The sequence below is a fragment of the Hetaerina americana genome, unplaced genomic scaffold (assembly GCF_022747635.1).
Source record: "Hetaerina americana unplaced genomic scaffold, ioHetAmer1.1.p SCAF_10, whole genome shotgun sequence".
In the NCBI taxonomy this organism is placed as follows: Eukaryota; Metazoa; Arthropoda; class Insecta; order Odonata; family Calopterygidae; genus Hetaerina; species Hetaerina americana.
Genome location: NW_027286070.1, coordinates 39,084,237 through 39,101,771, shown reverse-complemented (window position 1 = coordinate 39,101,771; position 17,535 = coordinate 39,084,237). Strand labels below are relative to the sequence as shown.

The 17,535-nt window shown below is 36.2% G+C and overlaps 1 protein-coding gene across 5 annotated transcripts in view; it reads left to right on the top strand.

Moving 5' to 3' along the window:
- Positions 1-17,535, top strand: part of LOC139700055 (polyamine-transporting ATPase 13A3-like) — a 62,602-nt gene that overhangs the window by 13,455 nt on the left and 31,612 nt on the right. For all 5 annotated transcript variants that reach the window (XM_071598530.1, XM_071598528.1, XM_071598532.1 and 2 more), the window contains exons 7-11: positions 161-292; positions 7,062-7,192; positions 13,583-13,765; positions 13,904-14,092; positions 17,448-17,535. The exon at positions 17,448-17,535 is cut by the window's right edge and continues 140 nt beyond it. In XM_071598530.1, the coding sequence (XP_071454631.1) occupies positions 161-292; positions 7,062-7,192; positions 13,583-13,765; positions 13,904-14,092; positions 17,448-17,535 (723 nt within the window). The remainder of the gene's footprint in view (positions 1-160; positions 293-7,061; positions 7,193-13,582; positions 13,766-13,903; positions 14,093-17,447) is intronic.

Below are 17,535 nucleotides of genomic sequence, written 5' to 3'. Positions count from 1 at the left end.
TGTCTTTAAGAGCCTGAAAAAGTTAAGTAAGTCTCTGTTTAAATAAATCAGTATGCATGCTAAAAACAGGATCATTCCTATTCTGGATCTCTGTGGCTTGCTTAAACCTCTAGTGACCTTTTTGCTATCCAATTTTGAAGTATTTTAATTGCATTTTCAGGCTGTGAAGAGATACCAGTGAGCATGCTGGTACCAGGAGATATGATTGCAATACCAGAAAATGGATGCTCGATGCCTTGTGATGCTTTGTTGTTGACTGGAAACTGCATTGTTAATGAAAGCATGCTCACAGGTAATTTATGTTATTTTTCAAGAAAAAGAGATTAAACGATGTGATGTTATGAGTTGGCTCTCCTATGAAATTTTGATATTGCCCGTTATATTTTTATGGATGTGCTGAATGGTTCAATTAATGTGCATATTAATTTGTTCATAGTGGATTACAAGCCCTTATTATTTAATGAAGTTATTGTATTAATTACACTTGAGTATTTTCTTCTCTTCCTTGCAAAATGTGTGGGTGGTTTGGAAAATGAAGTATTAGTCATGGAATGCCTTCAAAGTCTGGCAAATGTGCAGAAATACAGTAGAAAGTTATGTATGGTAAGGCATCAACTTGCATTGAATTTGTGCTAAAATGTGCAACATTAATTGAAACTAAATTTTAATAGCTACTGTATTTCATGAATCTGCCAAGGTTTTTCTGACTTAATTTTTTTGACTTTATGGATAAAATAACTCAGAAATAGTTTTCTCGGTCAAGATCAATGCAGATAAGGTTAGATTAGGCAGCAGATAAAATTTATTATTAAGCTATGGCAATAGTAATCCATTAATGACCTTGCATGTATATTTCCACTTCAAACAATCAAATGTCTACTTAAAAACAAAGTCAATACACTTGAACATTAATGATTGATGTAGCATTAGTATTCATTGCTTAAATGCTCAAGAGACATAGAAATCAAGAAGTGAGGAAAATAATTGTTATAATTATTTTTGTAATATTATTTTGAATTTTGAAAGCAAAATGGTGAGGACATTGCATTGAATAGGTTAGGTTTTGACCATTTAGATGAATAATCTCTCTGCCTCGGGTTGTTAAATTATGGAAAGTAGTGATTCTCCGGGACAGAGATGGATTTTGCAGAAACAGACCAGTGTAGCACCAGGGAGGGGAATGATTTTAAGATATTAAAATAACCTGGTGATGTAATGTATAACCAAAAATGGCTTCAATAGATTGTTTTTGCATTGAAATTGCTTTAGAGGCAGCCCTTCAATCACTCCAGAAGAATTCATACCATATGGGAGATGTGAGTGAATATTGGAATGGTAAATCATTTTTAAGTTGTTAATGGTAGTTCTTTCTGTTAACTTTCTAAGAATATACCTGTACGGAGTTAGTTGTATAGATGATTGATGTAGGTGGTCCACTCAATCCTCACATAAGAAAATCCCAGGAATTTGACTGGCATAGAAAGTTGGATAGAATGGTCGCAAATTTTTAATTATGGGCTCCTTAAGGTAGGAGGTATTTTATAATGGAATATCAAGAAACTGGTTTTGTTATTATTTATGTCAAATTGTTTGCTTGGCACCTAAGGGGCATGGCCCTTCTGGTATTTTTTTGTGCTTTTTAATTGAGTACATGGAACATCATCAGAATTCAGGTTGGAAGTATCATCAGCATGCAAAACTACATTTCTTTTTGGCAAAGAAAGAGGTAGGCCAGTGATAAATAAAATAAGAGGGGCTCCTCAAGGATTGATTCCCTTGGAATACTAGTGCTAATTTCAAGTGGCACTAATCTGAATGTACTAATAATAATAATGCATTTATTTGTCTGGAGATTTGGTGCATATTCACACACACACACAAATATAGGACATGTCAGATATAAATTTCACAATTTTAGAAAAAATACTATATATACACATACCAATATACTTCTATATTTATATATTATTTGGTTAAGTCAGAATTGATGTGTGGTGACAATTTCCAGAAATCCATTTGCAGAAGAGGACATATTAATTTTTAATAGGTTGAACAGCTTTTTCTTGAAAATGGGTACTTTTTGTTTCATATTTGATTTCATGGAGAACTTAATTGAATAACCTTAAGCCCATTACTTTGGGCCCATGAGCATCATGGTGTGTTCTGACAAATGGCTGGTGTAAGTCATTGCAGGTTCTTGTGTGGTGACTATGGTAATTGTAGTGTTCCTGAACTGAGAAATATTGCCATTTGCATGCAAGATGACATTAAATATATGTATGCAAGGTACTGGTGATAACCTCCAAGTTTTTTATTTTTATTGGTGAAATAAATCAGGCTGGACTAGTTTAAATTGGATTTTAAGAAGTTAAGAAGACACCATTCAATGAAAATCTGTGCAATTTCAGCTTCTCTTTCTGTCAAACTGTCCACTGATTAGGCTGGCACAATAATATTTATATCGCCACCATTCAATAATAGGTCTATTTCCTGAATGGACTTAAGCCTATCTGGTTGATCATTAATATAAATTTAATAGAATTAATTTATAAGAGTGCTTGGGAAAATTCTGATTTTTAGGGATTCATCAATTAAGAATAAAAGTGATCCTTAATTGTATTAAATGACCTTTCATGACGATCCCTGGGATGCCATCTAATCCAGAATTAAATTTGTTTAGGAATTTATTGATAATGATGGTAAGTTCCATAGTTAAACAGGGGAATAGATGTAATGAATTGCATGTGTTAGGAATATGAGAATAATTTGCTGACTTGGCTGAAACTGTGGGATTTTGATGGCATAGGGAGAAATCATTCAAAATGGAGGCCATTTAAGAGTAATCTGGAATAGAATTTACAGTAGAGTCATGCAGTTGAAGATTTTGCGGTAAATTATGTTTACCCTCAGGTTCGTTAATAATTTTCCATATCTCTTAAGATTTATTGTCTGCATTGGTAAGTGTATGGTTGTTGAAAGATTTTTTAGCGCATTGTAAAGTTTGGTGATAACTTTTCCTGAGTAATGAATAATCCTGACGATCAGCTGAATTTGATTGGTTTTTGTAATAAACAGCTGCATCTTTCATTTTCTTTGAAAGCCAATGAATTTCATCTGAGACCCACTGACTTTAGTATTTAATAGATGAGCTTTTGTTTTTCAAATGCTTCAGGACAAGGAGAAAACAGATATCAAAGTAGTGTACATAGGTGGAATAGAAATATTCAAAGCTTTTGTTTAAGGACTGTGAGCAAAACAAATTGGAACACTCATGGGAATTTAATAATTCACAAAAGGTGATCATGTTCTGATCAGAGAAATACCTTTTCTAGTATTTTTTACTTTCGTTAGATGTGGACATAGCAATTATAGAAAAAAGTGGGTATTGATCTGATAGGTGGGAATAAATGAAATTTATTAGAACAAGTTAAAGGTCAATATTAGTCAATATATTATCTAAAATGGTTTGAGAACTAGCACTCACTCTAGTAAGTTCACTCTTCGTAGCACAGATATTAAATGAAGTTAGTAAATCCATAAATTCCAATAAAATCATCCATAAAATTACAATTGAAGTCAACTGCAATTATGCAAGGGTTATGGATTGACGTGTGGATTATTTTTAAGAGCTTTGTTAGTTTTACAAGGAAAACATCAGTCGTTTTTAGGTGAACAATTAATAGAGAGTTCATAGAAAACTGTAGTATCCACTTTGAAAGAGGCAACACGGGATTCAAATGTTTTTCATTTAGAAATTTGTATGGGAAACCTATTATAATATGAGAAAAACATTCAGAAAGTAGAATCAAAACACCACCATTTTTGTGCACTGAGCGGCAAAAAGTACTAGCGATAACATTCCCAGGCTCATGAAGATTATCAAGTTTACTTGCATTTAACCAGTGTTTGTTGACAAAACATACTTGTTCCAATGAAGAACATACATCTTAACTGAACAGTTTGTTGAAGATTTGAAAGTTATGACCTTAGCCATGAATGGGCTGTGCCTAAGATTCCTACACTTATCAATTTTTAGGATAATATTAATGGATTAATTTTATGAAAACATTAGCTAATATCGTAAAATGTGGCAATGTGACTGGTGACTTTTAGTGATTGGCTTGTATGTTAAATTAGATACAAGGCAGGTGAAGTAGTAGATTTTATTTTTTTAAGGTAATCTACCGGTTAAGGTAGGTTTTTGGATGGACACAGCTATAAAATAAATATTTTGTGATTCCTAACAAAACACACAATCCATCATCCTACTCTATATCAGGTCCCTCTTCATCTCTGAGTACTTTCTTCCTCCCTTCATCCCGTCCAACATCCCTATCCTGTTCCTTCCCTTTCCTCTTTTGCCCAACATTCTACCCTCTATCACAGTCTTCAACATCCCACTGCCGGTCAACACCCCCTTCATCCACTTTTCCTGCCTCCATAGGATTGCTCCTAGCAAACCCCTCTCTTCACCCACCATACCAAGTACTTCCTCATTTGTTTTCTTCTCTGTCCATTTTACCTTCTCCATTCTTCTCCACACCCACATTTCAAAAGCCTCCAGTCTACGTCTATCCTCCTGCTTCAATGACCACGTTTCCGTGCCGTACATAGCTACGCTCCATATCAAAGTTTTTACGAGTCTTTTCTTAACATCCTTACTCAACGTCCCCGTCATCAACTCCCTCCTCCTTGTGAAAGCCTCTTTGCCTAGCGCAATTCTTCTCCTTACGTCCCCACTACCTTGACCGTGTTGGTCCAAAACACTACCGAGATACGTAAACTGTTCTACCTGCTCTAGTTTTTGCCCTCCTATTTTTATGTTAAGCTTAGCCTTTTTCTTTCTAGAAAATCGCATAACCTTTGTTTTATTAATATTGATTCTCATCCCATACCTGTCGCACTGAATTTCCAATTCACTCAGCAATGCTTGCAGCCCCTTGGCTGACTGACAAACTAAAGCTTGGTCATCAGCAAACCTAACTGATTTTACGAATTCCCCGCCCACTTTCATTCCTACCTCGAGTTCTTCCCATGCCTCTTTGATCATTTCCTCTGCATACAGGTTGAACAGCAACGGTGATAATGGGCAACCCTGCCTTACACCCCTTCCTAACACTGCCCATCCTGACTCCCCGTTTCCCACCCGCACCTGAGCAGTCTGAGACATGTACAGGTTGCGGATTAGCCTCCTTTCCCTCCAATCTATTCCTATTTTCTGCAATATACTCATTAGTTTTTCCCAATTCACTCTATCAAACGCTTTTTCGAAATCTACGAAACAGGCAAATTCGTCTTTATTGTATTCTATATATTCCTCTCGATTAATAATCTCATTACTGCAATGGCATCACGCGTACCTCTCCCCTTCCTAAACCCAAACTGATCATATCCTAAGTAATCATTTGCCCTACTCTCTATTCTTTTGTTTATGATCCTGAGAACAACCTTTGCTGCGTGGGATATCAAACTAATTGTCCTATAGTCCTCACATGACGTGGCTTTTACCTTTTTCGGAATAGGAACTAAAACTGATCTCACAAAGTCTTCCAGCCAGATTCCCTCCTCATAAATACTACGAATCAGCCCATATAGCCTCTTCCTCCCACATTTTCCTAAGCATTTTAAAAGTTCCACGGGAATGTTATCTACCCCCACGGCCTTATTTAGTTTCATCTCCCTTAATGCCCTTTCTATCTCACTGTCTAGTATGCCTGGACCTAAGCTATCTTCCTCTACGTCATGTTCCTTTTCAATGTCTAACTTTGTCGGTCTAAGCTCTTTACTATACAGTTCTTCTATATACTCCTTCCATCTCTCTTGGATCTTTCCTGCGTCAACTATTACCTTACCCGCCTTATCTCTAACTGTTAGCATAGCTCTTCCTTTCTTACTTCCCGATAAAGATTTAACTTTGCTGTACAGCGCACGGATTTCACCCTTCCTCTTCAAACTTTCCATATCCTCGCACTGCGTCTTCCACCATGCTTCTTTCGCTTTATTTGTTGCCCGCCTCAATTTATTGTTCAATTCTTTGTACTTCATTTTGCCTAATTCTGTATTTATTTTCTTCCATTTTCGCCGCTCATCCATCTTTGTAATCATCTCATCCATGATCCATGGTTTCCTAGTCCTTTTAGTGTTAACGGTTCCAATAGTGTCTTTTGCCCTTTCTTGATACATTCCCATTTTTCTTCTATAGTACTTAGCTCTTTACCATCCTCCATGATTTCCTCTACCGCCTGTTTGTATTCCTTCCTTTTCAAACCATTTAATGCTTCTACAGTAGTAGATTTACCTTCTCTAAAACCATGTTTAGATGAGCGTAGCAAATCAAAATGTTAAATTTTCTAATCTTTTGGAGAAAACAGACAACATACATTGGCCAAAATTTTCTGAGTAGTATGACTTACACGTTATTATTCTGCTGCATTGTAGTATTTTATATGCATAACCGATTTATTTGCCTACATTTTAGAGGAATGTTTGTTTTGAAATTTAAAGCTGCCTGTGCCAAAGAGAAATCTGTGCTTGTGAAACATTCTTGCATGACTTAATGCATTAGTAATTATTTGTTGAGTAATGGAGACCAATAATACTATTAAAAGGGGGCAATAGATTACAACACGTGTTTGGTAAAGCTATTGTATTCTTCTTGGCTTAATTGATTTATAGTGGCTTAGAACTTCATAGTGTTCTTATAGGGAGGCTTATCCTTAAAATTATTCAAGGGGAGGCAGTGTTGAGTGTAGGAGAAAATTATATAAACTCAAGGTTCAATGGAAAAAGAGTGCCTGTGAGAGACCCAACCAACCAAGTGATTTGCTCCAAATACTATTATTTCTGGCATAGCAGCACTTTTTCACTTGACTCACTACCTTCACTTAGACCATAAAATCTTATTTAATATTTTTTCTCAAGTTATATTGAGCTAAAATTTGTAAGTTTAATTTTGGGTACACCGTTGGTTTCTACTTTACTATTTTCACTGTGAAATGTTATTTTAATATATGTTTCTTAGCATATTTATGAATCAGGACTAGTGCTTTTTTTCTTTTTAGGAGAAAGCGTTCCTGTGACAAAAACACCACCAAGCCACTCTGAGGAGCCATATGATCCTGAAAACCACAAAAGACACACATTATTTTGTGGCACCCAAGTCATTCAGACAAGATATTATGGAAGTGATAAGGTAATGGCATAAATGACCAAAACTAATGCATTCATTAGTATTAGTTTTGAGGGGAGGCGACCGACAGCTAAGGTCATTTGCGCAATAGGGGAAGGACAGGAAAGGATGAAGGGTGGAGAGAAACCCGGCGTCGGCATTAGCCTACTCTTTACGAAAGGCGCCAAGGGGTCCGCGGCTTAACGTCCCATCCGACGGACGGCGTACTCACTCAAAGTGCCCTCCACAAAGCACCTCAAGTAGGGATCGAGATACCTCTGAAAAATATTCAACACCGCCGGGATTTGAACCCGCGCCCTCAGGGTGGGAAGCCAGTACGTTAGCCCCCGCACCATCTCGATGCCCCCCTAATGCATTCATATATGAGAGTATTGTTTGGCTGAGGTGACACGTCTTCCAGAATGGTTCATGCATGTAACTTGTTGTCAATACTAATTTCTGCCTCTCAGTTAATTTTCCCTTGCCATCCATGTTGTTACACTAATTTTAAGATTTTGTATAAAAATAAGACGTCCATTATGAGAAAGAAATACAGCATACGGTGAGAGATAGTAGGCTGTTACATTGAAGCTTGAAATGACCATGCATTTTCCCTTGCTTGTTTAGAAGGTTTTTCCATCACCATGTCAGTCAGTTACTCATATAATATTAACGCATTCCATTTATAAAGATAAAGTTTCAAAAATATTCCTTCTTTCCCCTGAAATAAAAAGATATGTAACTGCAAATTCTACATTTAAATTTTCTGTTGGATCAGCATGAATTCAGAAATTAATTTAAAGGCATGTCAGTAGATACATTTCAAGTCCTAGAAATGTTTCCTTATGGAATTGAATCCAGTTAAAAGGCTCACTTTTAAATATTATTTCATACACAAATACAAAGTTTGGTGAAACTGATATACAAGGTCAGAAATAAAAAATGATTAGACTAATTTTATAACTACATTTATATGCATAATCAATACAGTTAGTGGTTGTTCCCTTCAAGTAAGGCCAATGGAAAACACATGCCTACAGGTATTCTTTTCATCCATCATTACACTGGTGCAGATCATTTTCCATCAGGATGCATAAGAGCTCTGTCTTTGTTGCCTTTACCTCTTCCATTGTCACAAAATGTGTCCCTTGTAGGTATGAATTTATTTTTGTGAATTGGAAAAAGTTCAACTGTGTTAAATCAGTAGAATATGGATGTTCAAGGATAGTGATGTTTTTGCTGTTCAAAAATTTCTTGACAGACAAATAATTTTGGGTGAATGTGTTGCCCTGGTGCAAGATCCACCCATTCTTCCACAACTCTGGATACTTCCTTCTTATTTGTTCACACAATTTTTCTCAAAATTTCTTTATAATATTGCTGGTTTGGTAAGTCTTTTTGCCGACTTTTTTATCTTCACAAGAAACTTGATGTTGACATGCTATTCACTTTCCATAGCTGGCATGTTCTGACCCGAGTGTAAAAATATGTCTGCCCTAACATGCTCTTCCATTGTGACTGAGTTGATGGATCAAGTTTAAACTCCTCAAAATGTTACAATACACTTGAAGGTCAAATATAGTGTGCATACTAATACATTTAAAAAATAGTTGTAATGAAAACAGTCACCTTATTTTAATGTCAGACTTCTTATACTTGTGATCAGTGAGGACTGTCTGTTAAAGCTGCTGAGCTGCATTTCATCACTTTTCCATGAGAAATTCTTCTCATTCGTCGAAGTAAGAGACTGGTCTTATAGTTAAAGTACTAAACAAACTCACTTTAGAGATGTGCACTTTTACCAGGGATGCCAACCAAAATTGTTGTGAATTATGCAGTAACATAACCTGAAACTTATTAAGGCTAAATGCAATGACATTTAGCAACTCCTGTTATGATGGAGGTAATGGAGAAAGGACAAGGAGGAAAATAAGGGCTGTTCAATAAACATATGAGTGCATGTGAAATTTTCATATGCATAATTTATTCAGTGAAATATTTTATTTTGCTCTATTGTTAACAAAATGCGTGATGTGTATGTGGAATAAGTTTCTTTGATTTGGCTCCAGTAAAGAATCAGCGACAGCTGTTGAAAGATGAAACAGTTCAGTGAGATGCTCAGTTCGCCAATGGTGGAGTTAACATGAGACTAGTAGTATGCTGCATTGTAATTTTGCTTTTGCATAAACAGTCAAGACCTATGTATTAGAAGCTAATGGAAAGTCTGGTCTTCACTATTTTAAAGCTGGAAGATAGTTCAAAATTTTAAAGGGAGAGACAACTTCAAAGGAAGGTGGACCCAGAGCTCCAGTCACTGCTCCTATTGAAGTAAAAATTAGCATTAATGCTGCCATTGTTAGAGAAGCTCGCTGAATAATGTTAAGAGCCATGTTAGAAGTACTGAATATTTCATTGCGTGCCATCATGCATTGGTAGCAGGAAAATTGTACGAGACGTTTGTAGGTTGTGGGTTTCGGGAGCCTACCATAGAATCATGACTATCTCAGGAATATCAATTTAAGTGTGTTCCTAATCCTTCCGATACCCCAGATGAAGCTCCATGTGATTTTTGCTTGTTTTCCAATGTGAAGAAGTACTTTCATGGAAAGCATTTTCATCATCATAAGCAGTCATAGGTCAGCTGAGCATGTTTAAACTTGCAATTGTTGTCATTGTTACAATACAGGACTCAAATCACTGAATTTTCTTTGATGCATACATTACTCATTAAGATAACAATATGATATGCAATAACTTTTCCACGATAAATAATGATAACAAAATTGCGTGATATTTCTTTATTGAACCGCCCTCATACATAACTACTGTATTTTACAAAAACCATTATGATATATGAACATGATTTTCATGTGCTACTTTGAAGAAAATTTTTCATCTCTAAATACTGCATTTACTAAACAGATAAATGAAATGCCATTGCTCTGCAAGTAGTTTCATTCCCCCTTGCTAACACTGCCCCTCCAAATTCCTTCTGGAGTTGAAAAACTGAAAAGTATAATGAGCCATGTGCCAATTACTAAGAACTGAGAAATCTTGAGGTAACATGTAAAGCCTTAAATCAGTTCAGTTATAAATTTTTACTATATGAATTATATATACCTAAGTAGATAATGTATCTGATAAATTCATATGTGAAATAATATTTTGGTGGAATAAGGTACATTTTGTTATTCCTCAGTGAAATTTGATACCTTATGTCATGGTTTAAATGATTAACATATCAACATGTGAAGAATACATTTTGGTGCAACATCTTCCCAAGCTGACCACCGGAAGGGAAGCACTAGCTCTTCCTATCTCCTACCCTCACATCGCAGACCCTAGGCTCTCATCCTCTGGGGAAAGACCCCCCCACCCAACCCAACCTACCCACTACTTCCTCCCTTCCATCCTCCACCTTCCTCCCCCACACCTGTGCAGCCTCCCTCCCCACTCTCTTTAGTATATAAGATGTTGCACCAAAATGTGTCCTTCACCTGATGATGACGTTAATCATTTAAACCATGGTCGTAAGCTGTTAAATTTCATTGTGGAGTAATAGAGTGTACCTTATTCAACCAAAATATCCATCAAATTCCATGAAGTATCGTCGGAAACCAACAACTTTAAAATAATATATTAACATTATTATGCACAAGGTAAGTAAGTTGAAATAACAGTATTGAATTTCAAAGAAACTGTGGGAGACGCCGCAACAGTAACTTTTAACGGAGTCTTCCGCTAATCTGCATTTCAATGCAACAATTTCAGAGTGTAAAAATCATTTGCCTTGATCGGGATTCGAACCTGAATCCCTCAATGTCCAGCCGAGTGCTTTAGCCAGTTAAGCTATCGAGGCATACTCTTAAACTCTGAAATTTTGGGGGCTTTAAAGGAACAAGATTTTGCCTTCGAATGCCTGTGACAAAATACCATAAATACACTGAAAAAAGTTCCCATTAATGGTGAGAATTCAAAAACAGTGAAAGGAATTTATAGCTTCTTTCCTGAAGTACTTTTAAAATGTTTATTATCCAAATCATCACAAGAAATTTGGTCAGATTAAAGTTTTAATTTTTAAATGATTTGCTGAAAAAGCATATGGTAAATTTATACAGATAGATCAATTAAAGCTATGATATAAAAGATTTCACCTTAAAGTGTTGGGATGATTGCCTTAAGTTGTAATCTTCTGGGGAAGAGAGGGAGGGTTCACTCATACAAAGAGAAGTGTTTGGCTCAGTAATGTTAAAAAATAGGATAAAACAGACAATCACCAGCAATAATTTAAAAACTCTCGTACTCAGGTTTATGGAGCACAATGGCCCTCGTGATTTGCAATCACGCATGCACTCAGGGTTTATGAGGAAGAACTCCTATGCCTTTCACTGGTCAATCTTGCTTATATACATAAATAAGGGAGAAACTGAAAAATAATAACAGAGAGAGACACACTGTCCTAATCAGGTTTGTATCAAGGAGCGATTCTATTGAGTCACAGTCATGCATGATTTTAGGGTGTATGAGGCCTGAAATAAATAAGAAACTAGAGAGTAACAAAGGATGAAATACTCTTGATTTGCATGCACTCATCATCAGTTGCACTGATAGTCACAAATGGACCAACCGCATGTGCGAACAGGGTCTATGAGGACAGCTCTTTCATCAGTGACCCAGTAATATTATGCCAGTTTTGCATGTGGTAGGGCAGGTAATTAAATAAATGTTTAACTATCTCTAAATTTAAATATGGAATTTGGTGGAATCAACAATATTTGAAATACATGCATTTCATTAAATGCTAGTAGAAAAAAAACTGGAATGAAAGGTTTTTCACCCAAAAAATATGTTTGTACTTAATATCTGTGAGTCACAGTAGTCCAGGGGGTAGAGCATTGGACTGCTGATTGGAGGGTCCGGGGTTTGGAAAAAAAACTTTGTTTCTCGTCGGTTCTTGCTTTATTGAGTGTCAGCATCTTCCCAGTGATGTCCCCTCATCACATTTTTGCATTTTGGGAATAGGAAAAAGTAGCAGGGAGTATCTGGCGAATAAAGAGGATGATCAAGGATGGTGTTTGAATTTTTTGCTAGAAACTGGCCAGTCAATGCTGAATGTGCAGGTGCATTGTCATGGTGAAGGATCCATCCATTGCCTTGAGTCGAATTTGTTCGCACATGAGGCATCCTGTTGATTTTCCTAAACTCAGTTCATCAGCTATCATTCAGACAGTTTTTTGACGATCTCTAAGGACAAGGGACTGCACACGATCAATGTTGTTTTCAACTATTGTTTTAGGTTGTCCCAGCCTTGCGTCATCCGTGCTGTCTTTTTGGCCATCTTTAAAATGCTTAGTCCTCTTGAAAACAGATGTTTTCTTCAGAGCATGATCACTGTAAACAGCTGTCAACATTTCAGTAATTTCTTGATATCTTTTACTGCACTTCACCAAAAAACATAATGTTGATTTGTTGCTCAATGATTTGGTCAATTTCTATTTTCAACAAACAGTAAAAACAAGGACAACAGAAACTTGGATAACTAGCACCATACGCACAGCTCGGTGATCCGCCAAACACAGATGGCTCATTGGGTCTCAGGCAACTAGGGCCGCTAGTTGCGTGAGACCGAATGGGTGGGGCTATAGTCCACGTCATGGCCACCAGATTGCACCAGTTTGCTTATTTATTGGACAGATCTCGTATGTCCAATTTTTCAAAGGTCAATTTTTTTAGAGTGTGCACAATGCCTTTGTGATGTACAAATAAGCAAAAATTTGGAGCACTATTTGATATTCAGCATTCTTTGAGCTGAATGCCCATGGAAAGAGTATTAATGTCAAAAAATCAAAATAGTATGTACAATATATGCAGTTTTTTCAATCACACATTTTATTTTCAGCCATTTAACTAGAATAATTGTCAAACTATTGTACCCTCACGCTGTAAATGACCACAAATTGTACTAATGCACTTGAGCAGACCCAGCATCAATTTTTTTCTCTTTGAAACATATACTGCTTTCAACTTCCATATTCTCATTTTAATAATGATAAGTAGATGAGAAAATAATTTACATTTAAGCTAAACCCTGGCTTTGAGACATACCCTATGCATTGGATCAGTAATTTTAAAATGAAACTCATGCATGAAATGGAACATGAACCCATAATCTTTGGGAGCCAATGTGTTTTCTGCAAAGCTGACTTGACCACATGATTCTAAATGTTTACAAAGTTTCTAATGCTGACTTTGTGAAATCAAAACATGAATAATTTTGGTTTATTCTTCATAGTGGGGTAAAATATTTTGGATAAAACTTCTTATAATTTTCCTTCTTTTGAGACTATTGTGTATCACCGCAGAATAATAGTGTTAATATTTTTTAAACATTGGACTCCTGGATGATGATTTCAGGTCCTTGCTGTAGTGACTCGCACAGGATTTGCTACTGCCAAAGGAGAGCTAGTGAAATCCATATTGTTTCCACAGCCATTGGCTTTCAAAATGTATGAAGATTCAATCAAGTTCATTCTAGTTCTATTCTGCATAGCTGCTATTGGAATGGCCTACTGCATTCGTTTATTTTTGGCTAGAGGGGTAAGTGTTCTGATAAATTTGCTTTTTTAGCCTCAAATTACCCCCTTTTTTATTTTAACCCCCAAAAGCTTGAACACAATGAAAACTTGCTCTTATATGTAAAATGCTCATTCTCAATTAAGGTTTCTCATTTTTCAGGCTGAAACAGAAGTTATTGTGCTCCGAACATTGGATATTATAACAATAGTGGTTCCACCTGCATTGCCTGCTGCCATGACTGTGGGCACTGTGTACTCACAAAGCCGTTTACGTCAACAGGGAATATTCTGCATCTCTCCTCCAAGAATTAATGTTTGTGGGAAAATTAAGTGTGTTTGCTTTGATAAGGTATGTTTTGGTTAAAAATTATATTACTCTTTATCCACAGGAGCATAAAATATTTATGAATAATTAATTGATTTTCATCTTCAAAGTTAATTGTTCATTGTCAATAATAATTGTAATCGTTAAGGTGAGGTCATGTAAAATGTAAGAAACCCGTTATTGCTGTTTAACAGTGTTTTTAGTGTAAATAGTAAATACAAATATCAAAGTTCTAGTATCATGCATTAACTGTAAAAACACTACATTCATTATAAATTGAAACAAGCATTTGTAAATATTTACTAATCACATGTCAGGTTCTTGTATCATGCATTAACTTTTTGAACACTTCATGCATCATAATTTGTAGTGAGTATTTGTTACTATTTATTAAATGACAAGTCAGAGCAGCCAACTGAATGAATAAGTTCAGATAAATTGTTCTGAAATTAGTGTGTAGTTTGGTTAACTTTGGTTTTCTTTTCAGACAGAATCTCACTTCGCACAGTATGTACAGTAAAAAGACATTATTTTAAAATCTAACTAGCCAGCAAAATTTAGTTCAAAATTTCTTTTCTAAAAACAGCCAAATTAAAAAAATAATTGAATCCAAATTTGGGTGGGAAAAGTGTGACTCCCTTATTGTCACAAGTATTTGGCAAAAAATGTATTGAAGGTAATGCCTAACTGCAGGCATGTATTGGTAAACAGTGACCTTACCATTCACTGAACTAATCCACAAAATCACCGGACCAATAATGTTTAGGACATATTGAAACAGTGGGAATGTGGTAGTTCAGGGGTACAGTGTGGGACCTGAGGGCCTGGGTTCAATTACCAGATATATCCCTCTGGACACCCTCAACTTTGCCCAAGCTGTGTGATTTTTGGGTGCCAGAACTTCCTAGAAAAGCACCGAGGGGGCACAAGGAAAGAATCTATCCTCATACCCTGACATATGAATTCCACACGCCATTAGGTTTAGTATTAGGTAGACTCTACCATCACATAACAAACAGACTTTTGGGTTGATTACTGTGTTTATGTTTTTTTATATGGAAACAACTGTTTTTCAATTGATTATATGCTACGCTCCCATTAATTTGTATCCACTGTATCATTCCTTGTCAGGCACAAAAAGGGTGTCAAGTTTCAGAGCTGAGACATTATAGTGCTCCTCTTCCCCCAACTCTGAAATTTCATGAGAAATCCCTCGGAGGAACCAGGCAAAAAAGTCACCAGCATGATCCTGGCATACACTTGGAAGCATTTTGTTGTTTTGCCTGAAAAGAGCTTGGAGCAGAGAAATGGCACTTCACGTAAATGTTAGCATTGTTTATTTCTCTTTTCTGAGTTATTGTGACCTCCCCTATGCCATTGGCCATTTTTAGATGTGACAATGTTTAACCTATACTTGATTGTTATCGCAAGTAAATCCTACAGGTGGCAGCTGGACAAAATTCAATTTTAAATTCTCTCCATTTTATAACACATGTAGAGGTTGCCATTGACACCCAAATAAACTTGATATATGTACTGAACAGTCATATCTTTAAAACAGTTGCAATCCTGAGAACTAATGCAGAGAGAATAATCAAAGAGCAACGGTTATTAAAAGTGTATGCACTGTTTGCTCGACAACAGAAATTATTCAGGTACCCCAAATCGATGGTATATGAAGTTTTCGCTCAATATAATGAGTCTGAAAAGTTTTAAAATGGTTTAGTAACACTGGCGAGGAAAATTCACTCAAAGGAGCGCATTGTCAGGACACCTGATGTAATCCAATGGACTTAGGAGCTCATCTTAAAGGATCCAGGACAATCAATTTGAAAACTGCTGTCAGTGTGAGTGAAAAGACTATGCATTTACAAGTACCGCTAAAAGTCTTACAGCATTAAAATGAGACAGATGCATTTTGAAGCAGCCAGGCCAATGGGAGTGGAGTGTTGCAATCTGATTTTGTGTTCCTTGAAAAACAATGCTGCTGGATGAATCATATTTTTCTCTGACAAAAAATATTTTACCCTGGATGCTAAAATCAATCGTAGGAATGACTGTTGGATTTTCCATGACCCTTAAGTTGTCCCCATTGTTTACAAAACGAAATTTCCTGTGAATGTTCTGGTGAGGGTGATGTCATGTCACCGCATTTCCTTGACAAAGGGGAAAATATTTACAAAGAAATTTATTTGCATGTTCTGGCAAATATAGTGAAGCAGTGGATGGAAAACATGTCATCTGGAAGGCTGTATTTTTTCCAGCAGGACATTGCGCCAGCCCATACAATCATTTGGTACAAAGTTGGTTGTCCGACAATGTCAAAATGTTTTGGCCCAAAGAATGCAGGCCTCCGAGAAGCCCAGATTAAAATCCATTGGACTAATATGTGTGGAATGTGGTCAAAAGGGTCACCTACAAGTCCAGACATCGAAATGTTGCTTCATTGAAAGCCATTATTGAAACGATAAGGACCGATGTGGACCATGAGGCATAAAAACGGGCCTGAAAATGCTCAAGACTGAGATTAAGGGCTGTCATTCAAGCCAGTTGGGGATACATTGAATATATTTGTTTTTATGATCGTACAAACAATTTAGAACAAAAAATTTTGTAAACTTTCATTTTTGTTTTAAAATGTTTGGAAAATTGTTTAATTTGTCCGGATTTTTTCATCATACCCTATATACTAAGACAGTCATAAATACATTATGCAGTTTTAATATATTAGGTATAAATTGGAAAACTGTAAGAATTAGGAAGTTATGGGCAACATTTCAGTTATCCCCGAATCCCTCCAGAACAAAATAGAATCAGCCCAGTAGCATCCACCTTCCCATCTAAGGAATTAGCTGTGGCAGTACATACACCCATTCTTCAGCCTAAATCAGAGTCTCTGAATATTCCCAGAAATAATAAAAGGTTGGCTTTCTCTGTCCATTTGTAATGATGTTAACAAACATGTATAACACTCAACTGTAGTCCTATCATTCTCTACTCTGTGTTAGGGCTTATCTTTTCTGAGGTCTATCTAATGCTAATGGTGCCCCAGGTATTTCTAATGCTTCATGACAAACTTAGCCATAATCTACAGATCATTACTGCATTAATTAACCAAAGGCTAATTAAAATATGCTATGGTAGAGCTTACCCTAACCTAAGCCTAAAGATGTGATATTTTGTATGATAATTAAATTAAAACCTGGGGATTGGAGTAGAGTTTATAAAATGGATCTGATTGTAAAATAATCTTTGTTGGCATAAGAGCCTTTTGTTCTGTGAAAGATTTATGATATTAAGAGTTCAGTGTAACCTTGAGCAAGTCATTTTCTTCCATGCTCTTTCATGATGCTTATCATTATTCTTCTATAATTTCCAGACAGGCACACTGACAGAGGAAGGACTGAGTTTGTGGGGTGTGCTTGAAGTTAAATCAGGCTCCTTCTCCTACCCATTTCTGGCCCAAA